Source organism: Ricinus communis, chromosome 10 (assembly GCF_019578655.1).
Source record: "Ricinus communis isolate WT05 ecotype wild-type chromosome 10, ASM1957865v1, whole genome shotgun sequence".
Classification (NCBI taxonomy): Eukaryota; Viridiplantae; Streptophyta; class Magnoliopsida; order Malpighiales; family Euphorbiaceae; genus Ricinus; species Ricinus communis.
The window spans coordinates 12,865,149-12,891,292 of record NC_063265.1 but is presented as its reverse complement, the minus strand read 5'-3'; the positions used below and the strand labels follow the sequence as shown (position 1 = coordinate 12,891,292).

General features: G+C 34.3%; 5 protein-coding genes across 13 annotated transcripts; 3 read left to right on the top strand and 2 right to left on the bottom strand.

Moving 5' to 3' along the window:
• Positions 1 to 3,819: 3,819 nt before the first annotated feature.
• Positions 3,820 to 9,364, top strand: LOC8269817. Of its 3 annotated transcripts, XM_015714891.3 has the most exons (7): positions 3,820 to 4,001; positions 4,785 to 5,070; positions 7,349 to 7,576; positions 7,667 to 7,840; positions 7,932 to 8,038; positions 8,156 to 8,442; positions 8,541 to 9,364. In XM_015714891.3, the coding sequence occupies exons 3-7, from the start codon at positions 7,433 to 7,435 to the stop codon at positions 9,158 to 9,160; spliced, it is 1,332 nt and encodes a 443-aa protein (XP_015570377.2). In that variant the 5' UTR covers positions 3,820 to 4,001; positions 4,785 to 5,070; positions 7,349 to 7,432; the 3' UTR covers positions 9,161 to 9,364. The 3 variants fall into 3 exon arrangements, with proteins under 3 accessions (XP_015570377.2, XP_015570376.2, XP_002512506.3); XM_015714890.3 differs by lacking the exons at positions 3,820 to 4,001; positions 4,785 to 5,070 and adding an exon at positions 6,011 to 7,073 and having other exon boundaries at positions 8,562 to 9,364; XM_002512460.4 differs by lacking the exons at positions 3,820 to 4,001; positions 4,785 to 5,070 and adding an exon at positions 6,017 to 7,073.
• Positions 9,365 to 9,486: 122 nt separating this feature from the next.
• LOC8269816 lies at positions 9,487 to 12,684 on the bottom strand. 4 transcript variants are annotated; one of them, XR_007214425.1, is made up of 5 exons: positions 12,283 to 12,684; positions 11,871 to 11,986; positions 10,891 to 11,329; positions 10,211 to 10,489; positions 9,487 to 10,071 (listed from the first exon to the last, which is right to left on the bottom strand). XR_007214425.1 is itself a non-coding variant. In XM_048370105.1 (4 exons), the coding sequence occupies exons 2-4, from the start codon at positions 12,400 to 12,402 to the stop codon at positions 10,948 to 10,950; spliced, it is 618 nt and encodes a 205-aa protein (XP_048226062.1). In that variant the 5' UTR covers positions 12,403 to 12,407; positions 12,521 to 12,679; the 3' UTR covers positions 10,743 to 10,947. The 4 variants fall into 4 exon arrangements, 3 of the variants coding, with proteins under 3 accessions (XP_048226062.1, XP_025011925.1, XP_048226063.1); XM_048370105.1 differs by lacking the exons at positions 9,487 to 10,071; positions 10,211 to 10,489 and having other exon boundaries at positions 10,743 to 11,329; positions 12,283 to 12,407; positions 12,521 to 12,679; XM_025156157.2 differs by lacking the exons at positions 9,487 to 10,071; positions 10,211 to 10,489 and having other exon boundaries at positions 10,743 to 11,329; positions 12,283 to 12,407; positions 12,527 to 12,679.
• A 411-nt stretch (positions 12,685 to 13,095) lies between these two features.
• Positions 13,096 to 16,234, bottom strand: LOC8269815 (peptide chain release factor PrfB2, chloroplastic). 2 transcript variants are annotated; one of them, XM_048370104.1, is made up of 7 exons: positions 15,701 to 16,234; positions 15,211 to 15,423; positions 14,734 to 14,835; positions 14,450 to 14,587; positions 13,918 to 14,222; positions 13,671 to 13,835; positions 13,096 to 13,582 (listed from the first exon to the last, which is right to left on the bottom strand). In XM_048370104.1, exons 1-7 carry the CDS (start codon positions 16,232 to 16,234, stop codon positions 13,507 to 13,509), a joined length of 1,533 nt encoding a protein of 510 aa, XP_048226061.1. In that variant the 3' UTR covers positions 13,096 to 13,506. The 2 variants fall into 2 exon arrangements, with proteins under 2 accessions (XP_048226061.1, XP_015570378.2); XM_015714892.3 differs by having other exon boundaries at positions 13,682 to 13,835.
• A 144-nt stretch (positions 16,235 to 16,378) lies between these two features.
• On the top strand, positions 16,379 to 18,754 carry LOC8269814 (RNA pseudouridine synthase 1). Of its 3 annotated transcripts, none has more exons than XR_001534716.3 (3): positions 16,379 to 16,796; positions 17,100 to 17,839; positions 18,008 to 18,754. XR_001534716.3 is itself a non-coding variant. In XM_002512457.4 (2 exons), exons 1-2 carry the CDS (start codon positions 16,379 to 16,381, stop codon positions 17,765 to 17,767), a joined length of 1,086 nt encoding a protein of 361 aa, XP_002512503.3. In that variant the 3' UTR covers positions 17,768 to 18,754. The 3 variants fall into 3 exon arrangements, 1 of the variants encoding a protein (XP_002512503.3); XR_001534715.3 differs by having other exon boundaries at positions 17,100 to 17,919; XM_002512457.4 differs by having other exon boundaries at positions 17,100 to 18,754.
• A 2,406-nt stretch (positions 18,755 to 21,160) lies between these two features.
• LOC8269813 (pyrophosphate-energized vacuolar membrane proton pump 1) lies at positions 21,161 to 25,751 on the top strand. Its single transcript, XM_002512456.4, has 8 exons — positions 21,161 to 21,843; positions 22,740 to 23,314; positions 23,499 to 23,878; positions 23,982 to 24,068; positions 24,186 to 24,516; positions 24,667 to 25,077; positions 25,187 to 25,246; positions 25,362 to 25,751. The coding sequence occupies exons 1-8, from the start codon at positions 21,621 to 21,623 to the stop codon at positions 25,566 to 25,568; spliced, it is 2,274 nt and encodes a 757-aa protein (XP_002512502.2). The 5' UTR covers positions 21,161 to 21,620; the 3' UTR covers positions 25,569 to 25,751.
• Positions 25,752 to 26,144: the final 393 nt, after the last annotated feature.

Sequence of the window (26,144 nt, the reverse complement as noted above, 5' to 3'; positions counted from 1 at the left end):
GGCAACTGATGATGTGAGATAGACCCACCATTTTTCCATAAGAGGAAAAATATAAAATACTGAGACTACATATTTCATTTTCCTTGGTGTCAATGAGACTACTCTCAGGACCCCGCCCAATGGCCTCCATAACATCAGAGACTGCATTCCGCATTAATAAGTTCTTAATTGCTGTCCACACCATAAATATTCAAATATTTCAGAATAATAAAAATAAAAATTAGATACATTGAAGGGTTAAAATTTGGCTATGGAGAGAGCCGCCCGTTGGTATTGCGTCGCCCTTCGAGGATGATGCTGTTGGTCTTCTCTGGCCTCCTAGTACTAGTGTTGCTCCAAGGACTATGTCCTCGACTGGGTAGTGTTTTTCTTTTCTTTTTTCTGGTTTCTGAAATGGATAAACCATATTCCATTCCTAAGAGATGTGACAAATTGGAAATACGACCACATTTTATCTTTTACAAGTACATTTATTCTGTTACTATTATTAAGCTACCATACGAAGGAACGAACTACTTCCTATTTTGCACCAACAATGACATATTTATGCCAAAGAAAAGCTTCAGGAATCTCAAGACTCATGCGTGTTTGAGAAAATGTAGTTCCATGATTAAGACCCTTTTCCCCTTAATTCCTTTTTCCCTTTTTTTTGCTTAAAACAGTACTCATTCCTTGAATCAACTTTTTTTTTTTTTCTGAAATGAAAAGTCTATGCAAAACCATTTTCAGTAATTATTAATTACTAATGATCACCTTTTATCAAGAAGACTTTTTTCTTTGAAACACAAGACTTTTTTTGGACTCTCTCAATGACTAAATATACAAAAGTGAAGAAAGAAAGGTGGAAGAAATTACCGTAATCATATAATTAAAAAGATCATTAATCATCCGAAAAAGATTTGATAAGATCTTCAAGGCTACTTACACTTAACATAGATAAAGCCAAAATCTAAATTGTGTACGTAATTAATCATCACAAATTAGAGAAAGATTGTACTAGATATAATGCATGCACCTTCATGATTAGAGGAAGTAGTGCATAAAAATAATACTCAAAAGACCCCACAAAGATCTCATCCTTTAGATCAATCTCAACCCTTATTTGTTAAATATACAGGGAGAAAAAAAAAGAAAAAAAAACCCATGTGATTATCAATGCAAAAATGCAACTACATATTCTAAAATCAAAATGCCACTAGGCAAGTCCAAATATATATATATAACATAAGAGAAAATTTTGGATAAGGGTTGAGAGAGAGAGATTTGAAAGGGACCATGTTGGGTCATACTTCCACCAAGAGAAAAGAAAAAAAGAAGAATGAATGCGAGAGAACAAGTCTTGGAAAATTGACTGATTTCATAAGCTGAAACCATCATTTTCAAGTGAGCTTGTGCTCCTTGTCATCAAAGTATATGATTAGATCATTGACATCTTATATATAGTCAAGAAAAGGAAATCTTCCAATAACCCTTTTTTTTTCTGCTTATGAGATGATAGAAATGTGAAATGTATTTTTATTTTCTTCTTCCTTTTCTCCTTCAATAGATACAATAGTATTATATAGTAGGCGCCTAACTAACATTATCCATCCTTTTTTTAGCCCTAGCAGCCAACTCATCGTCCATGCAATCCAATCTCATAAACCAAAAGCCATTACTTTAGCAAATCATCTTTTTATAGCTTCAAGTCTTATTCAATTCTTTTTTCCTTTCCCAAGATTTTCTTCGTATGAGATATGAGAAATCTGAATAAGTAGAACATTTACCGTTAAGCAGGAATGAATTTTTTTTAGATTAATCAAATTATTTATGCATAATATTAGCTTAACTATCAACTCGAACACTTCTAATTCAAATAAAAAATAAATTTCTTTTCGTACTAAGAGGGATACCCTAAAAAAATAGGGCTAATGGGCAGTTGATCATACAACAGAAGTAATCATCTCTTTATATTCATTACAAAGATACAAATTCACCAATCGCAATCGCAGAAAAAGAAAAAATCTCCAAACCTGTAAAAATTAATTGGAATTTCTTTTTCTCCTAAAAAAGTTAAAACACCATATATTTTTGAACTAATAACCATTTGTATTACTTGAAAATCGCACGTACAGATTTAAAAAGAGTCCAATATTTTAGAATTGATATAAAATCTGATTAAGAATTTATTCAAGAATTCATTATTTATACGTGTTTATTTTATATATATAAAAGTTGCGTGTTTGCATTTGTAGATAATCTAAACTAAACCTGGGATGATATGAACCTAAATTAATTTGGTGCCAATATGTATCATCAAGCTCTTGCTAGGAAAATCTTAGACACATGACTACATATATGTGTGGTTAGACTTTTGAGAGGCCCTTAGTTTTTATTTCAATCTTAAGGACAGGAAATCTTATAGCAGATTGGTACAAGGCTACAAGCTTCTTCAGAAAAGAAAAAGTATTTTTTTCCTGCCCTAATTCTTTGGAGGTTTCTATGCATGACTCTATTACTTGAAAGCCACAAATGCATAATATAATGTCATTTTCAATATAAAGTAAATTCCACACACTTCATATATTATTGCAGGAGTTTTTTTTTTTTTTTTTTCCAAACTTTTAATCCAATTAACCAAAGAAAAGCAAATAAAGCAATGATTTTGGTAAACATTATCCATCATATCCACTAAACAGTGAAATAAAGTGTTGGGTTTTTTAATCTTATACCCATTGAATGTTCTGTTCTTCAACAAATGATGCCTTCAAAATATGATCTATGATTCATGCCATGACAACACCTTGAAATGGATAATTAATTTAAGGTACCCTCAAGTTTAATTAAGACCCTAATCAATTGTGGATTATTTATATATAATCAAGACTCATTTTTATCTCTTCAGATATCTTCTTGCTTAGTCATTCACCATTCTCTGCCTAAATGGGTCACAAGAAATTGTATTTGGTATAAATTCAAATTTGTTTTTCTTCATATTTTTGTCTATTTGGTATGAAATTTACTCACAAAAAGAAAAGTCATACATGGGACAGAAAAATATGGAATTCTTTTTACGGTTGAATCCGAATATTAATTATGTGACGTCTTGTGGGTAATTGGGACAAACCCACCAAACAAAGTCAGACTTTGCATTTGGGGTAGGAAAACATGATTTGGAAGTCCAGGTGTGGCTTAATTCCTCTAACTAATCATCCATTTGGCAATCTCATACTTCTCATATTTCATATTCCCTTCAAAGTAAGAAAGAAAAAGACACTTTTCTTTTCTTTTTGGATCATTTTTTTGTATGATCTGAGGCTGATCTCATTTCCCCATCTTTTTATTAAATTTCTCTACCAACAAAGAAAAATTTTAAATATATATATAAAAAAAAAAGTAAGGAAAACGTTGATAATGCTTAGATCACTAAAGGTTTGAAATCATCATCACTTTCACTCCCCTTTTCCTCATAATATCTATTTTCCTTTTTCTTGCTTTGACAACTTTGAGGTTTGAAACAAAAACGTAAAAGTAAAACATTTACTGGATGTTATCACTTAACTGTGGATATGTATGCAAAGTTCGCTAATTTAACTAATTAAGGATACAAGTTTTCGGTCTAATTTAAGTGGTAAAAATATTATTATTTTTTTATAATATATAAAAAATAATTAATTATGTTGGCCTCCTCATTATTTGAGTCATAACCTATTAATATAACTATTTTATAAGATTATATGACATCATCAATTTTAATATTATTTTTCGACTAGAAAAGTCACTTGTATATAATTAAAATTTAAATTTGATATATATACACGTTAAATTTTTTCTGGACGGACAAAACGAGGAAAACTGATCTCGACTCTTTTATATATCTCGTCTTTCGATGTCTTACGCTCGAACTTTAATAATTTTAAATCTAGATGAATTCGATATTCTTTTCTGGCTTCGGCGATAGATATATTCGATATGATTTTCGATTGTTACTTTTGAAGTTGAATTCAAACTCCGACTATAAGGTATTTTTTTTCTCCGAGATTGTTCTTCTTTAAATGCATTTCTGATCAAAATAGATTCATTTTTATGATCTTCCTTAACTAGCACTTTAGCATGTGTTTAGCTCTTTTCATCTCTTTTCCCTTTATTGTTCTTCTATGCAGTCACAAAGAACTTGTAAAGAGTAGCTAATCAATAATTTGGAAATTAATTCAGGATTCTGAAAGTAAAACCATCTACTCAATATTCTCTTCTTTATGATAATCCACAGTGATTTATTTAAAAAAGAAATTCCATAGGCTAAGTAAGTGTGGAGAGAAAAAAATTAATAAAGATAGAAATGCAATTAGGGTTTTGTTATTCACCCTGGAGTAGATAAAACTTTTGAATTATACTCACTAATCACATGTGAAATCAATAGTGTTTTTTAAATATACCCACTAGCTTCATTGCTGAAGCATTGAATCTGTGCTCAATATCTACATTAAATCACTCTTTGTATTAATTAATTAATTAATTAATTACCAGTGCTAATTTGTTTAATAAGTAGACAGTTAATTTTGAGTTAAAATTATAAGATAATGGATCAAATCTTCATTTAACATATTAAGCTTTTTTATAAATAATTTTTGTCAATTATTTAAATGGTTTTTGAAATTTAAATGGATAATATAAATACATGCAATCCCAAACGGGACGCAGTAAATTTAGTGCGTATACGTATTATATTTATTTATTTGGAGAAAATGAAGTGTTGTTTATAAGTTCTATAACCTCTCTGTATTTCTGTTGCGGTGTTTTCTCAGCCACACGATATGTGGGAATGTACGAGCGATGATCAAATAAAATTGAGACAGGAGTGGGGTCCTTTATTTAAAAATAATAACATCAAATTTGACGTGGCGTCCGGATCAAAGTACATGCTTAGCGTGCATGATGACGGCTTTTACATGGCGCACCAAATGGCTGCTCTTCTGTTAAGGATGGCTGCTTTCCAATCATAGATTGCCGCGTGGATACCACTAGCTTGCTAGTACTCTGCTTTTCAACTATGCTTACTGCATCATCTTATAGAGGATCACTTCTCTTTAGGTACGTAAATTGTTTGAAATTGAATTTTAAAACCCTTTTAACCAAAATTACTTTTATTTCATTAGTTAATTAATTAATTTCATTTAAGTATAATTAGTTGTTTGAATAATAATTTCATCAAACATTTTGTTTTTCATTTAATATTTTATTAACTTTTAGTGTTGTATCGATATTCTAGCCAAAGATTTAGTTTAAACTTTTTTATTTTAAAATTTAAGTATTTCTTAGTAAATTGGCTAAAATTGTTAAATAATCAAAATTTCAATACTTTTAGATAATTAGGTGGAGCTACAAAAATAAAATATTTATAATATGCAACATGCATTATGTTTTTTTTTACTTTACACAAAAATTAATTAATAAGAATATGGTAATTAGTTTTGGTGTCAACATGAAAACTATATAATAAATGGGAGTCAGAATTCAAAACTTTATAATAAAAAAAAAGAAAACATAAGTTAGATTCGAGAATTAGAGAGATAACATTAATATATAAGATAAAGATGCAATAATATAATGTTATATAGCTTGGCGTACACACACAAAGCTTTCATACTATCATGGAAATTAAATTTTATTTATTACTTTTCCAAAAGCATATGTCAACCTTAACAACAAATAATAACAATAATCAACTATTTTATTCATCATTTTGAACACTTATTTATTTATTTAATCATTTTGGTATTGAAGATTAACTTCATTTGGCTGCTTGGACCCTTTGCTCTTAAGACACTTATATCATTTGATTAAAGAATGCCACACTTTAGTCTAAATATTAAATGCCATACTTTATATTGTGCAAAATTATTTTAATAACTTTAGCATTGAAAATAAGGGTTAATTTAAAATATATATATATATATATATATATATATATATATATATATATATATATAATGAATTAAAAGATTTTCATTTGTTCTAGTAAATAAATAATTAATTATCCATGAAAATACTTAGAAGTTTATAATTGATATATAAAAGGAATTCTGAGGAAAACATTTGCCAGAACAGAATCAACAGAAGATCTGAAAACACCTGAAGTAAAGGAAACCGAAAGATGGTAAATAAGAAAGTTAAAACAAAAGGGTAAAAGTTATATTCCACTAATAACAAATTTAACAACCAAGGAATTTGGGTTAAACACAAATTAGTGCTTAACCACCAAAAATAACAGAAGACAATAAAAAGAAGATTTAACAAAATTACCAACTAGATAAATTAAACAGAAATTATTGAAAAATTAATAGTTTTTTACTGCACTGTAAGTTATACAAATGGCTGAGTACTCTAATTGCAGTGCACTTGGACACTGGAAAACATAACAAGCAGCTAAGTAAATAATTAGTAACCGAGAGAATCTGTAAAAAAACAGAAAGAAAAGTATGATTTTTTATTATTATTATTGACAAATAGAAAAAGGTTGTAACTTTAAACACACGTGGGCAGGATCCTGATGTCAGCAGACTTCTTCTGAAACAACTATAAATCCATCATTGGCTTCATGATTAATTCCCTATTCATAACAATTGCTTCCTCTGCTATTATTATTATTATTATTATTACTGTTGTTGTTGTTACTTTTCATTTGCAAGAAAGGATTTTTTTAAGAATTTTCATTTGTTTCTCTCTATTTTGCTCTGATTCTGTTCAGTTCAGCTCTGTTTTCCTCTGTTTACAATTCCTCCGTTTTTTCTTCTCCTATCTAAAAGCGTCAACTTGTTGTATGTATATAGTATACACCTGATATATTTGAGTTTTCGAGAACTGGGTTTTATCTGTAAAAAGGTCCTTTAATGATGGCTGATGAACAGCTTGGTGGGTCTAGACGAAACTTGTTTTGGAGTCATGGTGGTGCTGGTGGTGATGGTCCTTTTGGTTCAAGGATGGAGTTCCCGGATGAATTTTTCGGGTTCGGAAACTCAGAGAATAACCGAGATTATTGTACTGAAGCAGCTAATAAAAGAATCATAGAAACCCTACAAGAAAATAGTGAAGAGGTTTACATTTGTTATTTCTCTGTTTCTAGCAGTGGCATGGGTCCTGTTAATGGTTTCTTTTGGTATTTGCATGGCAAGTTTTATTTATTTATTTATTTTTCAATCATATGAACCCAGCCCGGCCCCTTCTCTTTTCTGTTTTCGTCTTATTTTTCATATCGATCGACTTTGAAGAAGCTCCAAGAAATCCACGATTTTCACATGCATGCAGTCAAACTTTTTGTATTGACAAATGTATAACTCACCATTTTTCTTCATTTTTCTTCTTATCTCAGGCTGAGGTGGCTGATGTCCTACTGAGATTACGTCCATTTGGTTTAAAACTCAGCCTTACATCCTCTCTAGTAGAGTCAGTGGACATGAATCTAAACCACCCTAAACATGCAGCAGCAAAATCCTGTCACCCTCATCCTAAGGTTGATGATTATGGGTCTCAACCAATTTCTGAGAAGTTGAAGGCATCTAATTTTTCAGCCTCATTGCTCAAAATTGGCACATGGGAGGTAATTCTTTTCATTTCAAAACATTCTAATATAGAGGCTAAGTCAAGTTTTACTACCATTGCTTAATATATGTGGAACTAATCTGTGCAGAGAAGATCCAAGAATGAGGGTGACCTTGTAGCTAAATGTTACTATGCTAAAAAGAAGTTGGTTTGGGAGTTCCTGGAAAAGGGTCTGAAAAGCAAGATTGAAATTCAGTGGAATGATATTATAGCCTTGAAAGCTCATATTCAGGAGAATGAGCCTGGAATCCTAGAAATTGAGGTTTTCTTTTGCTATTCTTTTATTCTAATACTCTTCTCTTGAACAGATTTTGATGATTCTCTAATATGATATCCTTTTTCTCCGATTGCAGTTAAGCCAGGCTCCTACCTTTCACGAGGAAACTGATCCACAGCCAAGAAAACACACTATTTGGCGACTAACATCAGATTTCACAAGAGGACAAGCTTCAACTTTCAGGTTTAGACCACTTATTTCAATCAATCAAGCAGAAGCAGTTTACTGCCACAGTTTCATTAGCGTAGCAAGCGATTTCCTAGCACTTGTCTAACTTATTGCTCGTATATTCTTTCTCAGGAGGCATTATCTTGTGTTTCCTCCTGGAGCTCTTGACAGACATTATGAGAAGCTTTTACAATGTGACCATCGATTATATGGCTTGTCCCAAAGACCTTTTCCTAGTCTGGAATCACTCTATTTTGAGCCATGTGTTTTTAACTATCCCAATTTCTTCTTTAATTATCATGGAGAAAGGCAGTTTAATTTTTCTGGTATTCCTTCTCCTTTGATGGCTGTCCATTATGGACAGTATGAACAAACACCTCCTCAACTATCTTTTAAGCAAACACATTCACCAATATCAGGTCTGCTATTGTTTTCCAAGCTTTTATTTATATCCTGTTTTAAGACTTGAAAAGTTTTGTATTATAGAAAAGACTAACTCTTCTTTCTTGTAACATAGTTATGGATTTTTCGCATTCAGATGAGCAAACTAACCACAATGTATTTGAGAATCCAAGAATGTCTATATGGTCTCAAGGGGTAAACAATAATGTTATCGACTCTTCAGCTGCTAGTATCCCATTCCACCATGCGAATCCTCCTGCTAGTTCCTACCTTAACTTCAACAACCCATCAGCTTTTGATCAAGGAGAAGCCTCTAACTTGCTGAATAACATGCTGCTAAATAATCTGGCTGAACATTTGCTAAGTGACGCCCAAGTTGAAGGTTATGATGAGAAATATCACATGGCAAGAGTAGCATCACTAAATGCATTGGTCAATATGTCTCAGGAAGCGAATCGGGCGAGTGAAGATAGTGTACAGCAGACATTTCATGAACAAGAAATGTGCAGTGACGATGCCATGGTTTTTAGTGGTAACGAGCAAGCAAGTGTAATATCAGACTATCAGCAGCAACAATCACTTTCTTGCATGTCTTTACAGGCATGTTATCCGAATGCTATGATGCATCAGGATCAGGCTGGGAACCACCTGTCTTACTCTCCTCTCAGTCCTGATTCGATGATGGAAGAATTTGGTCATATCAGTACTGTCGATCAACTGAAACGTTGGACCTGACATCTGGTTGTGTAAGGCAGATAGAGGAGAAAGTTGTCAATGATGAGTGTAAATATTCAGGCGTTGCATCGTCTCCTGCTCTTGTTCTTTTTCTATGTTTTCCTCTAGGATTACCCTTTTTCTTAACACCTCAGCTGTTAGTCAATTACATGGTATAGCGTCAAAATGCAAAGGCAACCTGCTTTAGGAAATCTTTCAATTGAATTTTGTTTTGTTTTTAAGGCTTTTGATATGCAATTGTATGTAGCATGAAACACCTTAAAAATAAAATTTAGAAGCAAAGCGAATAATTTAAGCTAACTTTTCTTGATAAAATGGAATGGAACAAAAGAATGGTTAACTTTTATATCTGTTTAATGAATCATTTCTTTGAAGAAAGTATAATTTGAAGGGAATGTGTACATGTCTTGTCAAAAAAGTTATTTCTATTGCTCTTCTAACATACAGTTGTGCAGTACAAGGCTTTTCCTACAAGTCACTAAACGCGTCATGCTAGCTGCCTTAAACACAAAGCAGCATTTCGAGTCAGATCAAGATTCTAGTCAATAACAATCTAGTAGCCGTCATTGCATTGAGTGGTAGCTTGTTTTCCGATCCTCCTAAAGGGTGGTCATTTCTTGGGCATGCTTGCTAATTCAATTCTCAAGTGGCCATCAATATCACAAACGTAATATCATCCTTCATGTAGTCTCTGCTAGTCTTCTTCAACACGAGAGGCAACATAAATTTGAATACAATCATGTTATCCTAAAAAATTAGCCCAATACCTAAACCTTTGCCAGTTGTGACTTGCACATATTCACATTCAATTCTGGCATTATCCATAATCATTGGCAACCCTTAAAGAGTAAAGGGTACTACTCTTTCACCACCTAACCACTGATGTTCTTGGAGAGCTGTAAGAATTTGCCCTGTTAAAAGAAAAATAAAAAGAACTCAGATTTCTTAGCCATAGAGGACAATATGTTGCTGCCCTTCATACTGAAGCACTTGCATACTCAATTGAAGATACACGGATGACAAGCAACCGTCAGATATTGAAATTCTTACCTCAGGTAACTGCTTGAATCCCTATGCCTTGGAGAAAGCTGCAGCCTGCAAATCATACTGCCACATACTGTGCAACTGGTTTGACCATGGTAAACCCAGATTAGCTCTGATACCGTTTAAGCTACGAGACTTCAAACTAACAATGTTAAGATCCAAAAAGGCATGGACGGAGGCAGTCAGAAGGATGCATCAGGTATAGCTTACGGGCAACTTGGAGCTCATCTTATGCAGTGGCACAACTAGAAATTTACTTGAGAGGCGGCCAAAGCAAATTTAATCCTTATTTCATAAAATATGAAGAAAAACATAGAAAAAAATATCAAAATTCTGGAGGAGGCAAGATGAAAATAATTAAACTGATCAAAACATCCGCTCATTACTTTTATTGAAGAAAGAAAGAAAAATACTTTTTGAAGAGCTCTCTGGCAGTGAAAGTTATAGTGATAGATTGAACTCTGTCATAACATCACTAGCTAAAGGACTTGTACCTAGGGTATGTTCAAGCAATATGCACATGATGGATATAAAAATATTAACATAAATGTAGACGCATATATTATGCAATTAGAACTTCGAACTTTAGTCCCTACATTCACTCCTAGGGAAGTCCTAACAATGTCAAGCTAATTCTACAACAAAAGAATATTATATTAATGACAAACAAAATGTTGGAGGAGCACCCGACTGATAATTTCCTCTGCAAAGCACAGCTAGTTCCACACAAAGGTTGAATTCTATCAAGTTGGCAGAGGGGATTTACTAGAGCTTTCTTGTAGAAGTGCAGGTTCACTGGGTTTTCCTGCAACTTCATTAGCCGACTGGCTTCCAAGTTCAGTTCCCCTTCCTTCCATGTTCATCTCACTATAACTCCTTTTTTTTGAATTTGAGTTTAATTTTTCCTTCTGACTTTCACTCTCCTCTTCTTTTCCTTCTCCTCCCTTCTTGTCATTTTCTTTAGTCAACTGGGTTTCAGCATTTTGCACTGGAAACAATGGAGGTTCCCGTCCACTTAATCTACAGAACACTCTTTCAACGGTTTCACTTATTTCTTTCCCCAATCCATTGCTATCTAGGATTAACTCCCACACTGATCTAGAGGCCTTCTCAAGTACTGGAGTTCTGCATTAAAATAGCACAGAGATAATGAAGAAAATCAGTATTATGACATACTCAATGATCCTCAAAACAAGATCAGACATTCATTCATGCTGTCCATCTGACCAGTTTTGGGGTAAAATCCAAAGAAATCGGCGTATGGAATACCATACAGACTATCCCTTTCATCTCAACAGTTTGCTTTTTTCCTTTTCTTTTCAAGGAAACTTAAATCAAGAGGTATGTGAAGGACAAGGAGAAAGAATGCTGCTTAAGCATGTAAAAGTGATAAATAAGGATTTAAAACCATAACCCTACATTCACATATCTATTTCTAGTAAAATACATACTATTGCTAGCTGCCATGGGTCACTTCACCTATGGAATAATGCAGCTAAAAATTGTATGCAACAGTTAGAGAACCAATATTACTCCGGCTGCAGCTCATTTATGGATAGATTCTCCTAGCATTTTCACAACAATCAATACATGGATTGTGCTTTATGCATCCCGACAAATTTATTTACCGACACAACAGTAAGTGAGCACAAACAGAAATACGTACTCGAGTTCCTGTCGAAGCGCATCAAACAACTCTCTTTTAGTCTGCTTCTCAGCTCCAGGTGTATTTAAAACCTTGCTTTGTTCAGCCATTCTAATAGTTGTATTCTTTAACTCTTCCTGCAGCAGATTTAAAATTAGCCATTTCTACTTCCATATGCATCACACCTATCCAAAACTAAACAATCTTTATTAGATTCTTTCTTTCAAGATATCTAACAATCAACACATTTTAGAACCAAAAGCTCATTCATTTCATTAAAGAAATATAAAATTCAAAAGAGCAAAAAAAAGAAGCATTTAGGAAAAGGGAAAAGAAGTCTTTTTTTTTTTTTTTTGCAGAACCCAGAATAATTAGACTTTATAAAGAACCACACAGAACCCAACACGAAATTGAAAGAGAGAAAGAGAAATACGTTTGCTTTAAGCTGATTAATGATCTTTAATCTGAGAGCATCAATAGTACCATCGTTCATGAGTGATTCTAATACATCTTCTGGACTTATTATAGAAGACGACGATGACGATGATTCCATTCCCTCTAAAAGGAACAAATTTTAGAGCTCAAATTTAATGCAAGGAAAAAGAGAGAGGAAATAAATTAAAAAGAACATAAAATAACAAGAGAATCAAGTAAATTTAGTGACATAAAACTTTAACCTAATTCACCAACACAATGATGTCTGTGCTTGTTAAATTGATTCCAACTTTGCAAATTCTGATGTGTTTGGATCGTAAAATCCTCGCTCCTTTGGGTTTGAGATGTATATATATATTTACTTCTTCAATTTATGTCGAACGTAGTCGTTTTGAACTTTAGCCACCTGTGGCCTTGCTCGTCGTAAGCTCAAGTCCAAGCCTCTATTTCTTTTTCTTAATATTGTTTTCATTATTTTCTTTACCAACTTTATAAAAAGGTACGATTCTATTTTGATTAATAAAAGATTCTCTTTTCGTTTGTTTTTCTCCCTCTTAATTGAGCAAACATCCATTTTCTTTTGATTTTCTTCCCCCTTAATTATACTTAAAATTTAGTTTGAATTATGTAATGTAAAGACCGACTGAAAGTGTAATTTAGTAACAGCGTTATGCTCTTCAAAAGAGAGGTTCTGTGTGTAAGAAAATAGCATTGCATAGCCAAGTTTTAGTCAGACTCCTATAAATGACTTTTTCTTAAAAGACAGATTCACAAAGTGTTGAAATGTTGTTTGACTAGTTCGCCGAGAAGATTATCAAAGCAATGAACATTTTATTCTGTTATAAATACTGACCAATTTTGTAACTGATGGCAATCACAGCTTGCCATGAAGAATATGTACTTACAACTACAAGTGATAAAAACTCTCTGCAGCATATGTTTTTTCATCCTTGCTTAACTACATAGAGAAAAACTCATTGTGCTTTCTAATTATAGTCATCATCTTCAGGATAATCTATCACCCATGATTGACATGTGCAGTATGTATTGCCGTGCTCATCACTAATCCAGCAGCTGAAGTTCATACAGGTTGAACAATGAAGCACGTAGACTGCAGGGAATTCTTTTGCCAATCTGCGGAATATGCAAGTATCAAGCTAAGCTTACTGGTAGTCTTCGTCTTTATCGAGAGACGCTGATAAGTAACTCAAGATGAAGCCATCTATCTCTCCCTCAAGCACGGAGTCAGGGTCAGAGACCTCATAATTGGTTCGCAGATCTTTAACCATGCGATAAGGCTACATTTGAAGAAAGAAAGAAAAAAAATGAAAAAGCTAATTTAGTTTAAATTTTCGACAGTACTTGAGGAGATAATGGAAGATGAACCTGCAACATACATGGAGCACATAAGTGCGAATCTGGTTGCCCCAACTTATTTCAGTGAGTGACTGTGTATGCTGTGCATTCATCTGAGCCTGACGAGCCATCTCAAGCTGGTCCAACCGAGATTGGAGCACTGCCATTGCTGAAGCCTTATTCATATGCTGTGATCTGTGATTACAAGAAAATAATTTGGAAAAAAGAGATTAGACAATTGCAGCTCCCAATTCTATGATTAGCAAAAAGTCTGTACCTTTCATTTTGACAAGTAGCAGTGACTCCTGTTGGGATATGAACTATTCTCACAGCACTCTCAGTTGTGTTAGCATGCTGACCGCCAGGTCCCCCCGATCGATAGCGTTCAATACGGAGATCAGACTCATTAATTTGCACATGAGTGGATCCATCACCTAGTATCGGAATTACAGCAACAGCAGCAAATGAAGTATGCCGACGCTTTCCACTGTCAAAAGGTGAGATACGAACCAACCTGTGCACTCCTACCTCTGCTTTGGCATATCCAAATGCATATTCACCATCTACCTTGATTGTTGCACGCTGAAAGACATGCCTATCTGAGGTTAAAAACCTAAAATGTGTTCTTGAAAATCCACTAACATGAAACAATAGTGAGGATACATGTTGGTAGAGCTACATTTTACCGGCTTTCCATCCGACATGACAGAAAGACAATTATACTGTATGACTACATTTGAATATGTAAATAATATTAAAGATATAACAATTTATGTTCAAAAAATAGTAAAGGATGGAAAAAGCTGAACCTTGATTCCTGCAATCTCACCAGGCATTTCATCCACCACTGTTACATTATAACCACGCCGTTGAGCCCATAGCTTATACATTTGCATGACCATTTTCGCCCAGTCCATGCTCTCAGTACCCCCAGCTCCAGATTGAACCTGTTTTATGTGTCAAAATATCAAGGTTCAAATTGGTGAAACGTCACATCCATATAATATATCTCTACATTTTTGAGTGGAGGAAAATAACATTCAAAGATGTCATAAAGCAGGTGCAAAGGCAATCAGAACAATGTAAAACTAACCTCTATGTAACAGGAGCAAGAATCCTGCTCGCCAGCTAACAAAGCTTCAAGCTCTTTCTCTTTTGAATTTCTTCTCATGTGAAATAAAGCTTTCAATGATTCCTGCAGCAGGAAGCAAGGCATTTTACATGTATAAATACGGGCATAGAGGAATTCAATTTATGCAGTAAATAGTATCACATTAAGTGCAGGAAAAGAGTCCTAAGTGATTATAGGATTCAATTTCTAGCAAAGAACTAATCCTTTCTTCAGCTCAATTGGACTTCTCAGTGTTCCATTTTATAAATAAGAAAACATGGTTATTTGCTCCTTATGGTGAGTTGAATCTCAACACAGTTGCAACAATAAGTAGAAGACTTGGTAAGTTTTAAGGAGTCAAAAACTAAACATCATTGACAACAGTTGCCACATACCAAAGACAAGACAGCAATCGTGATAAGAACGAATACATGCCTAGAATAAGAAGTGAGAGCCCACCGATTCCAACTCAGCATCATCCTCTTCACGAGCCAGTTTTATCATGTCAATATGCTCAAGCAATTCCCTCTCAAATGCAGTTACCTCCTTCCTTTTAGCCATAAGTGAACCATGTTCGCGGCTTATCTTCCCAGCTAGAACAGGATCATCCCAAAGGTCGGGCTTATTCAGCTGCACTGATAACAGATCTAACCTAACCATTAACTTCTTCCACTGCCACCACAGACAACAAACACATAAGCACAAAAACTAGAACATTCTTATAAGCACAAAAACTAGAATATTCTTGCACAAAAATTTTCGGGAAAATTGATAGAAAATGAGTTCAAATTCATCCACAACAGGCACAAAAACTATACTTCATCCCCCGCATACACAGTATACATGAATATCCAGTGGGAATACAGAAGTGCTATTTGATATTGACTCAAATTTCATCAAGTGCGCTACTTAAGAAGAGAACTGAAGCAAATACAAAAATCTGCTATACCTGCAAGCGCTTCTTGATCACTTGAATGGATTGAGCAATAGCAGCAGCATGACTCTTCCAATCGCTTTCATTCTCATCAAGAATTATCCAATTATTAGCAACAATTCCGTCAACAGTTAGCCCATCAGTGGTTGATAGTTCCACGGCTGCCTGTGTACTAAAAAAGTATAACCACATTGAATTATTGACCGGATCCTTATTACACTCATATCGACATATAACTCTCGGAAGCTGAGCTGAAGCAAACCCAGAAAAATTTCTTTGTAAAACACCAGTTCCAGAAGCCAAAACCCTGTAATTCTCACTGCAACCTGAAGAAAGATATTTCTTTGATCCGCTAAAATGAGACTCAGATGGTTCTTTTATAGTTTTAAGCGAAAACGAAGAGAACCCAGAAATCAAGAACTTGTAATCATGGCGCAAATATCTACGGCGTGATGTATTGAGAATTAAAGATAACATTTTTTCTGATCTTTCTAATGTAATGAACAGAAAGCCGGGTTCTTTTTGGGATTGTCTTCTGGGTTTTAGCATAGAACTAGATTTCAAGGTTTATAGGAACTCAAAAAGAAAAAGGGCTTCTTTCTTACTGTCACACGACACCGTTTTCCTAATACTTTTTAAATCCAACATAACATAGTAGCACTAGCACACAGAGAACAGCCATAAGGGACGGAGATGCCCTTGCTATCCTCTCACAGTCCCACCCTATTCTTTTTAGCCCCAAACCCCCTTTTCTCCAAATTCTCCAAAAGAACAATCTTTTCTTGCTGTATTCAGCAATCATCAAGCAACCCCATGTCATCTCCACCTGGTAACATAAATCCCACTTCTCAAAATGATCCTTTAACCCTTCAAAATTATCCTACACCACTCTCTCCTCCCTTACCTTCCATCTCAAAGCAAATAGAACTTGCCAGGGCATTGTCTGCCTCTTCAAGATCAAGTCTTTTTACTTTGTCAAGAAGTGATGTCTTATATGAAGATCAATGGCTCATTGCTGTTAATAAACCTCAAGGAGTTTATTGTGAAACCGTGTTGGAATCTGTCCCACGTGTTCTTGCTGCCTCAGCTGAGTTAACTGATCCTAGTGAAGGTATAAATTTTAATTTTTACCTATTTTTATTTTCCAACTTTAGGAAAAGCAAATGCCATAATGTAGAATGGGATTGGATATGCAAATGTTTGAATTTGAAATGTTCTTAGCTCATAGATATGAAAGCTTATATGATTGCTTGACTGGCTATATCCTATAATGGATCGCTGCATATTTCTTTTCATTTGTGGGTATTGAATTCTCAAGGTCTGATAAATGGGACTATTTTTACATACTTTGTTTTTATCAACTCATATCGGTTGCTCTTGAATATTGAACTTAGTTTTAACATCTTAACTTCAGGAGCTGAAGGCAATCCGCATGAGTTCCATCTTGCCAATCGACTTGATCGTGATACAAGTGGCGTAATGGTTATAACCAAGTCACATAAAGTAGCTTCTAAGCTTGTAAAGGCATTTACTGATCACAAGATTAAGAAAACATATATTGCTCTCTGTATTGGTTTGGCTCCAAAATGGGAAAAGATTACCATTAAATCAGGGCATGGTCGGTCAAAATTTGGGGTCTGGCGTGTATATGCTGCATCAGATGTGGGTCAGACGCTTCCAGGTGGATCCACAGTTAAAGATATGGAAACTTCATTTGAACTATTATCAGTAAATGGGCAAGGGAGCTTCAAAGAGTTATCTGAATTTGAGAAAGATGAAAATATTTTGGTAGTTGAAGAAAAAGCTGCGAAAAATGCTGATGTAAAGAAGGTTGAGATTTTGGTTAGAGCATTTCCTCAGAGTGGAAGAACACACCAAATCCGATTGCATTGTCAGTATCTTGGAATTTCTATAAGAGGGGATGTGAAATATGAGGGCGTTTATGAGTGGGAAGGGAGAACATATGATGGCCATGAATTGCATGCAGAGACCTTGTCTTTTGAACATCCAGTTACTGGGGTGCCTGTCATGCTCCGTGCACCTCTACCTTCATGGGCCATCCAGGCATTGCAGCCATTATGACATTATTAAGCAGTTTCCTTCAAAATGTCATTCTGGAAACTGGCTTTTGAAAGCTGCTGACAATCTTATAAGGTGATTTAATGCTGTTTTTCTATATTTTTAGGTGGAATGGCAAGCACATTTACGCCCATGAAGGATCATTAACAGAAATTGTGAGAGATATACATTTTCTTTTTGTCCCAATTGCATTTCCTTAATTATATTGGGAGTTAAACAGGGAAGTTTATGTCCTGTTCTCAGCAACCAAGCACAGTGGATAATCTGCCAACCGCTTATATGAGTTCATGCCAGATACATATGAATAAGATGGCATCTGAGAAACAAACAGTAGGAGGAGAGGACGCATAATGGCCTGAAGCAATTAAGAGGATGTAACATATAGCAAGGATGTGATTAAGAAACTTGTTCAGAGATTGGTCTGTTAATAATAGTTAGCTCGGTGATTGAAAAGGTGATAGGTAGATACTTGACTTGATGGTCCTCTGTGCTGTAGTTAAGCTCTAGCATGATTGAGCACCCTGTGTTAAGTTGCAGGATATAATTTGTCAAAATTTTCAAGTTGCAAGAAATTCCTTCTTCTTTTTGTACCTTGATGGGTAGTGCAGTTGAGAAGCCGTTGTTCATTGAAAATTCAGGTGATGACTTCAGCTAAAGGTTCCTTCACGCAAGTCTTTGTGACTTTAAGAAGTAAGAAAAAGGATTTCAGGCATGATGGTGTTAGACTTTCTACTTTTATTCAATAGAATATAATCAAGAGACTTGTAAGAATTTGCAAAGCATAGTTACCAAAACAGTGTGCTGTAATCACATGCATTTTAGAAAGAGTATTGTGTTGTTTCGCTTTCTGCATGTTTGAAGAGGTTCAAACGCATAGGAAAACTCAACTTGGGGAGGAAAAAGGTAAAAATGTGCCCATTGAATTGGGATGTTTTCTTTAACCCTTTTGGTATCTTATTCAAGAAAGTATATGGACTTTGTGGCTCTTCATTATTAGTATCTTAATAATCTGATTGAATGTAATTAATGAGTGGTAGTAGTAGGTTCGGCAGTTGAGCCATTGAGGCTAGAGATTCAAGCGTGTAAAAGAGAAAGGATGCGGTGGCAGGTTTATCTTGATAACATTGTTTAATGGACAACTATGTCATTAGTTTATGTATCAACTCAACAACAATTAAATTAAGTTAATCCTTTAGAGTGATCTTCTCTTTTAAATATCAAAAAGGGTTCTTCTCTTCTTTTTCTTTTTTTTTTTTTTTTTTTTTTGGAGCCAGAGACAGAGATTTTAACAGAAAATGTAGAAATCAATATTTGAACTCGAGCACAATGGCAAGATCATTTCTACATTGTCTGATCGGATGAATTGATATGATAAGAAGGCTCTCTCTTTAAGGTTAATTATGCATTATTCAGCAATCCGGTTGATCTTCTCTCTTATAAGATTTCAACAACTCTCAAATTCGTTAACAACAATGTGAATTAATATCCTTTTCTATTATTTAATTGAGCATCTATAAGTCTTAACCACTCTTGAATTATATACAATTCAGAAGCTTGCCTTTTCAAATTGGATTTACGTATATGTTGATGTAAAAGAAGACCAAAAGCAAAGAATTTTTTTTGTTATATCTTAGTTGACCAAGACTTCGTACAATGCTTAAACCACAAGAAACTATAAAAATAAAATTATTAGCACCACATGTACGATTTGAATCCTTGAGTATAATTTAAAAGAAAAAAAAATTAATTGGAAAAGAAGAAATGGAATAACTTTTCAGAAATTAGTAAATTTACTTTTTCTTGTCAAACATTCAATTGTAATTTGGTATATCTGATTTAGTAACTTTTTTTACATCATAAAATGTATCTGACAATTGGTTTGCTATTCTTTTACAAATGAATGATCTTTTAAACTTCTAGTTCATATTTTCTTATAATTTTATATTCTAAAAACTGTAAAATTATATTTACTTATAAATTTAAAATCTTGCAATCGTAAATGCATCCATTCATAACAAGCCTTTGAAAGGATGACTAATTTATGATAGTCATATATTTCTTTTAATTTCTTTTAAAGAACTAATGGATATTTAGCTGTCAAATAATTCAGTTTCAGTCTTTCAAGAAGATGATGACGAAGAAAAAAAATTATCACCTTATCGCAATTTATTGAAATTCTTAATTTTTATTTTTGATTATGTTTTCAAGATCCATAGCATCCAGATATGTTTTGGTATCTAATATCAATGACACATAATTCTTTTAGAGACTAATATATTTATTTATTTAGGAACAAAAAATATTAATCTTTTAATAAGTTAGGATACTAGATTTCAGGATATTTTGTTCTTTAAGAACTCATGGTCAAAATTCTTCAGAAATCTATACTTTAATTATTAATTTAATTAGTTCTTCATGAACTAAAAAAACTACTATGTTCTCTAGGAATTAAAATTTATAATACAAATTTTTCAAAAACTAAAATTTATAATGTAAGTACTTCATGAACTAAAATTTATAATACAAATTCTTTAGGAACTAAAATTTATAATATAAGTTTTTTAAAAACTATATATAACATTAGTCCTTCGGAACTAAAATTTATAACACAAGTCTTTCAGAATTAAAATTTATAATACAAATTTTTCAGGAACTATATATAAAATTAAAATTTTTTAGGAACCAGAATTTAACTAATATCAATAAATAAATAAATAAATAAAACAAGATAGAAATAAAATAAAATTATGATTTTCTGAAGTATGGAGATAAAACTATAATTACAATATAAATTAATATTTGACTAAAATAAAAGAATTTAATAGCAAGTCAAAAACCATAAAACTAAAACTAAAAAAAAATGCTATATACTCATTAAAACTATCAAAATGAATCATTGAAAATTTAATAATAAATAAAATATAATTTTATATAATTTTTTTATTTAAAAAAATAATTCTATCTTAAATATTATTTTAAGCAATCCTGCTGATAAATCAAACACCCTCTTAACCCTACTCAACTGATATTTTTTCACGTCAAGAAATACAATTGTCCGTCTTGGTTTCATTCACAGAATTATATTGGTAAGCAATTTGATCTTTTATGTCAATTCTTTTATTCCCTTTCCACAATCACCAATGGATTTTTACACGTAATGAATCTAATCTTTGGACCAATTTTCAATGAATTAATCACTTCAACTTGGCTTTGGCTATTGAATTATTCTTTACTTAAACCTATTCAACAGGAGGGAAAACACAGACCATCTAGATCATTTCTTTCTAACTTCTGAAATAAAAATAATAATTAACAAAAGAAGAAAAGAAATGTATTAGTCTTAGTAATTAAGTTTTGTTAGATCACTGTATTCCTCCCAATAAATTTATACAGTGAAACTCATTGAATAGGATCAATCAAGCCAACAGTACTTTATATTTCTGTGTCTTTTTTTATCTGTCTCTCATCCTTCAATACCCGCCACTCTTAATCTACAAAGACACAGAGTCGGATTACAAGGAAACTGAGATATCCTAAAGAGGAAGTGATAAAGACAGTGACATAAACTGATAACTGCTATTCAACACAAACCTGCTGGTTAAGAAACCCAGAAGGACTAAAAGAATCTTCTTTCTTTCTTCAGCTGTCAATCAGACCAACCAGTTCTTTGTAGATTTCATGGCCAAAATGATGGGCCTCTAAAGAGGATATTTCTTTTTTCGGATAATGTACTTTCAGGGTCTATAGTTTTTTTAATAAGCAGCAGTGACAACTCCACCAAGCTTGTACCATTTGGCTATATTTGGTGCAAGACTGTTCAAGAAACCAGTGCTGATATTGTTTTTCCAGGGGAGAAATGGCTATGTTGAGTGAGGGTATTACTCAAGTTTTTATACTTGTAGCTTCTTTGGTTGGTATCGGGTTTGCTTTGCTTCAATGGTTTTTGGTGTCAAAAGTGAGGGTTTCGGGAGATTCTGGTAATGCTTATAATGATAAATTGATTGGAGAAGAAGAGGATGGTATTGATAATCTTGAGGTTACTCTTAAATGTGCTGAAATCCAGACTGCAATTTCTGTTGGTAATCTCTCACTGCTATTATTCATGTGTTTGTACTGCGATTATCAATTGTATTTATCTTACGTACTACGAAATCTATTATTTAATTTAGGATGATGAGCACTTCCAGTTCCATTAAGCCAGGCCAAAAGTTAAAAGATTATTAAAGTGATATGTGGTTTTCTTGTGCTTATTAAATATCAAATGATTTCTTGTCGGTTTATTTTGCTGATGCATTGGTCCATTAAAGTACTTATTCTTTGTCTTCTTCCTTGTAATCTCTGCTAGATTTGAGTTTGCAGCATCTGTTTCTGCAAAGGAAGTCATTCACCTATCAGCAATCCTTTTCCTTTTTGCGATTTTCAGATCAGGCTTCCATTTTTTTTCTGCAATTCTCTTTGTTTGTTCCATCTTGCTCAAACACTCAGCTCCCAAACTCCCCTTCTGAATGAACCTGTTAAGTGATAGTTTTATATCTTAGAAAGTAGTCTCTTTTACTAGATCTAAATAAAAGTCTGTATTATTCTTGTGATACTTATGCACAACCAGGACGTTTCCATCAATGGAAAATTTTGTTTTCCTGAGGTAATAATGGAAATCAGAATTCTTAATCTTTCAGTAGCAAAAGAAAGTCAGATTATTGATTCTAAGAACTGGTTTTCACTAGCATTTAAACTGGTACTGGAAAGATTATTTTGACAGCTTCTTCATGTCACTTCTCTTTCTGTTTTCGATATGTCAATTTAAGAGCAGAATATATATTAGCATAGTTTTTTTATCATATTCAACAAGCAATATTACTCTTATGCAGTTCTTTTATATCTTACAAGCAAATATACTCGCATCATATTAGCCTATGGTTTATTTATTTATTTTTGTCTAGTGCATAAGATTGAATATATGTTGTCATTTTCTCAGGGGCAACCTCATTCTTGTTCACTGAGTACAAGTACCTTGGTATTTTCATGGGTGTTTTTGGTGCTGTCATCTTTCTCTTCCTTGGTTCAGTTAAGGGCTTTAGCACAGAAAGTGAACCTTGCACATACAACAAGGGAAATCTTTGTAAACCAGCTCTGGCCAATGCCCTCTTTAGCACACTTGCTTTCTTGCTCGGTGCTCTTACTTCCGTTCTGTCAGGTTTTCTAGGCATGAAAATTGCAACCTATGCCAATGCTAGGACAACTCTACAAGCAAGGAAGGGTGTCGGACAAGCCTTCATTGTAGCATTTCGGTCTGGGGCAGTAATGGGTTTCCTTCTAGCTGCCAATGGACTTTTGGTGCTCTATGTATCCATCAACTTGTTCAAAATCTACTATGGAGATGATTGGGAGGGACTCTATGAGTCAATTACTGGTTATGGTCTTGGAGGGTCATCAATGGCACTCTTCGGAAGAGTTGGCGGAGGTATATACACAAAAGCAGCTGATGTTGGCGCTGACCTTGTTGGAAAAGTTGAACGAAATATCCCTGAAGATGATCCAAGAAATCCAGCTGTAATGTCCTCGAATTCCTTTTGCCATCTTTTGCACTGATTATCATGATTTCACGCATAATTTAGTCCTTCCTCCCAATAATTGCCGCCTTCTTAGCCATGCTATAAGTCCAACTACTAATGTTTTATTGTTGCTTAAGCCTTTATCATTGACAGACCGCACTAATTTTAGGGTTCTCTTGCAGGTCATTGCTGACAATGTGGGTGACAATGTAGGAGACATTGCTGGGATGGGTTCAGACCTGTTTGGATCTTATGCCGAATCATCTTGTGCAGCACTCTTTGTTGCATCTATTTCGTCATTTGGTATCAGCCATGACGTCACAGCCATGTGTTATCCATTGATAATAAGTTCAATGGGGATAATCGTGTGCTTGATAACTACACTTTTTGCAACTGATCTATTTGAGATCAAGGATGCAAGTGAAATTGAACCATCTTTGAAGAGACAACTTCTTATCTCCACCATTTTGATGACTGCTGGGATTGCCATGGTCAGCTTCTTAGCTTTACCATCAGAATTCACTCTCTTCGATTTTGGGACTGAAAAGGTTGTAAAGAATTGGTATGCTATCTATCAAAACCCATCTCCATTTGTTTATCTTTTTTTCTGGATTTCCCCTCTTTTAGGGTTTTCATGATGTTGATTAATTCATATGTTGGTGCAGGCACATTTTCTTTTGTGTAGCAATTGGCTTGTGGGCTGGACTTGTTATTGGATATACAACCGAGTACTATACAAGCAATGCTTACAGGTGAGTTATTTTCTCTATGAAATTATCACCTAACAAGTTGTTCTTTCTGTGTGGTGTGTTTTGGAGAACCATCAAAATTTCGTACTGATGCTTATTTATCCTGTTCAAAATCTGCAGCCCAGTGCAGGATGTAGCAGATTCTTGCAGGACTGGTGCTGCGACAAATGTTATTTTCGGGTTGGCTCTAGGATACAAATCTGTCATCATTCCCATTTTCGCGATTGCCATTGCTATTTATGTTAGCTTTAGCATGGCGGCCATGTATGGCATTGCTATGGCTGCTTTAGGAATGCTTAGTACTATCGCCACTGGTCTTGCAATTGATGCTTATGGGCCTATAAGCGATAATGCTGGTGGCATTGCAGAAATGGCCGGTATGAGTCACAAGATTCGCGAAAGAACAGATGCTCTAGATGCTGCTGGAAATACCACTGCAGCAATCGGCAAGGTAGGACTTCTCTGATCTATAGCATGTCAGTGTTTCAGAGTAGTAGTTGGTTGTTTTTGAATTAACAAATTCTTTTTAGTGCAACATCAAATTTTAGTTGAGCTAGAGGTTCTTGCCCGAAAAATCTTACGTCACCTCTTCCTGTGTCAGGGCTTTGCTATCGGATCAGCTGCTCTTGTTTCCCTAGCTTTATTTGGTGCATTTGTCAGCAGGGCAGGCATCAAAACTGTTGATGTCTTAACTCCCAAGGTCTTCATTGGGCTGATTGTTGGGGCAATGCTTCCATACTGGTTTTCTGCCATGACAATGAAGAGTGTGGGAAGTGCAGCTCTCAAAATGGTTGAAGAAGTCCGTCGTCAATTCAATACTATTCCAGGACTCATGGAAGGCACAGCTAAACCAGATTATGCCAATTGTGTCAAAATTTCAACTGATGCTTCGCTCAGGGAGATGATCCCACCTGGTGCTTTGGTTATGCTTACACCACTAATTGCTGGAACCTTCTTCGGAGTTGAAACTCTTGCTGGTGTTCTTGCTGGTTCACTTGTTTCTGGTGTGCAGGTATTTCTGTTATTAATCGTTTTTCACCAACAGGATTGAATATTTCCCTTAAGGGCTTGACAAGATATCTAAAATCCACCATCTCATTCGTGCGTTTTCTGCTGATTAGGTTGCCATTTCAGCTTCTAACACAGGAGGGGCATGGGATAATGCCAAGAAATACATTGAGGTAAAAAGTTCCTGATATTTATGTTTATTTACAATACCCAACTCCGAAAGAAGCTCGATGCCAATCAGTTCTAAGTTCTGATATCTCACTAGCCACCATCAATGTGGGTTTTCAGGCTGGTGCTTCTGAGCATGCTAAATCACTAGGTCCTAAAGGTTCAGACCCTCACAAAGCTGCTGTCATTGGCGACACAATCGGCGACCCTCTTAAGGACACTTCGGGTCCATCACTTAATATCCTGATCAAGCTCATGGCAGTCGAGTCATTGGTGTTTGCTCCATTCTTTGCTGCTCACGGAGGTCTGCTGTTCAAATTGCTGTAATTTAAGCAAGCAAGTTATAACCCGAGCAAAGATATGTTGTTACGACGGAAGCAATATCATGTAATTGAGTTCTCACTGTTATAGTTTCAACATGTAAAAAGAATATAAAAAAAGAAACAGATATATGGCTTTGCTGCTTCTACATTGCTAAATTTACCGTGAATAAAATTGTAGTTTCATATATACATTTCTTCCTTTTGCAGTCTAGCATTGGCCTTAATAACACCGATTCACAACTGGAACTGAACTAGCCGTTTTGGAGGCTTGGCTTGTCTTACTAAGGGGTTCCCACATGACACCCATTAGAGACTGAAAGTAAACCTTAGATTAATGGCAATTTGCTAGATATGTAAATGCAATGACACACCCAAAATCATATAGACGAGGTTAACTAATGTTTCAAATTCAAACTTTGACATGCATTTACATTCCATATATATATATATATTGTAATGACAGTGGCTGACCCGTACCCTATGCTCTAACCTTAATGATTCGCTTCAAACGCAAGCATCCAAATCAGCCAATAAAAGTAAGTGCCGGCCCCCACTTTTCTGACAGAAATTATTATGCAAG

Bases quoted from the DNA above. Each gene is read 5' to 3' on its own strand.
- LOC8269817 (XM_002512460.4), top strand. From the start codon at position 6,870: ATGATGGCTGATGAACAGCTTGGTGGGTCTAGACGAAACTTGTTTTGG. The intron at 7,074-7,348 runs GTTTACATTTGT...TTCTTATCTCAG, and splicing joins TACAAGAAAATAGTGAAGAG to GCTGAGGTGGCTGATGTCCT. The intron at 8,039-8,155 runs GTTTAGACCACT...ATTCTTTCTCAG, and splicing joins GGACAAGCTTCAACTTTCAG to GAGGCATTATCTTGTGTTTC.
- LOC8269816 (XM_048370105.1), bottom strand. From the start codon at position 12,402: ATGGAATCATCGTCATCGTCGTCTTCTATAATAAGTCCAGAAGATGTA. The intron at 11,987-12,282 runs GTATTTCTCTTT...AATCTGCTGCAG, and splicing joins TTAATCAGCTTAAAGCAAAC to GAAGAGTTAAAGAATACAAC. The intron at 11,330-11,870 runs GTACGTATTTCT...ATTTTAATGCAG, and splicing joins GCGCTTCGACAGGAACTCGA to AACTCCAGTACTTGAGAAGG.
- LOC8269815 (XM_015714892.3), bottom strand. From the start codon at position 16,234: ATGCTAAAACCCAGAAGACAATCCCAAAAAGAACCCGGCTTTCTGTTC. The intron at 14,836-15,210 runs GTGGGCTCTCAC...TTCCTGCTGCAG, and splicing joins ATGATGCTGAGTTGGAATCG to GAATCATTGAAAGCTTTATT. The intron at 14,588-14,733 runs GTTAGTTTTACA...CACATAAAACAG, and splicing joins CTTGCTCCTGTTACATAGAG to GTTCAATCTGGAGCTGGGGG.
- LOC8269814 (XM_002512457.4), top strand. From the start codon at position 16,379: ATGCCCTTGCTATCCTCTCACAGTCCCACCCTATTCTTTTTAGCCCCA. The intron at 16,797-17,099 runs GTATAAATTTTA...TCTTAACTTCAG, and splicing joins GTTAACTGATCCTAGTGAAG to GAGCTGAAGGCAATCCGCAT.
- LOC8269813 (XM_002512456.4), top strand. From the start codon at position 21,621: ATGGCTATGTTGAGTGAGGGTATTACTCAAGTTTTTATACTTGTAGCT. The intron at 21,844-22,739 runs GTAATCTCTCAC...TCATTTTCTCAG, and splicing joins CCAGACTGCAATTTCTGTTG to GGGCAACCTCATTCTTGTTC. The intron at 24,517-24,666 runs GTAGGACTTCTC...TTCCTGTGTCAG, and splicing joins CCACTGCAGCAATCGGCAAG to GGCTTTGCTATCGGATCAGC.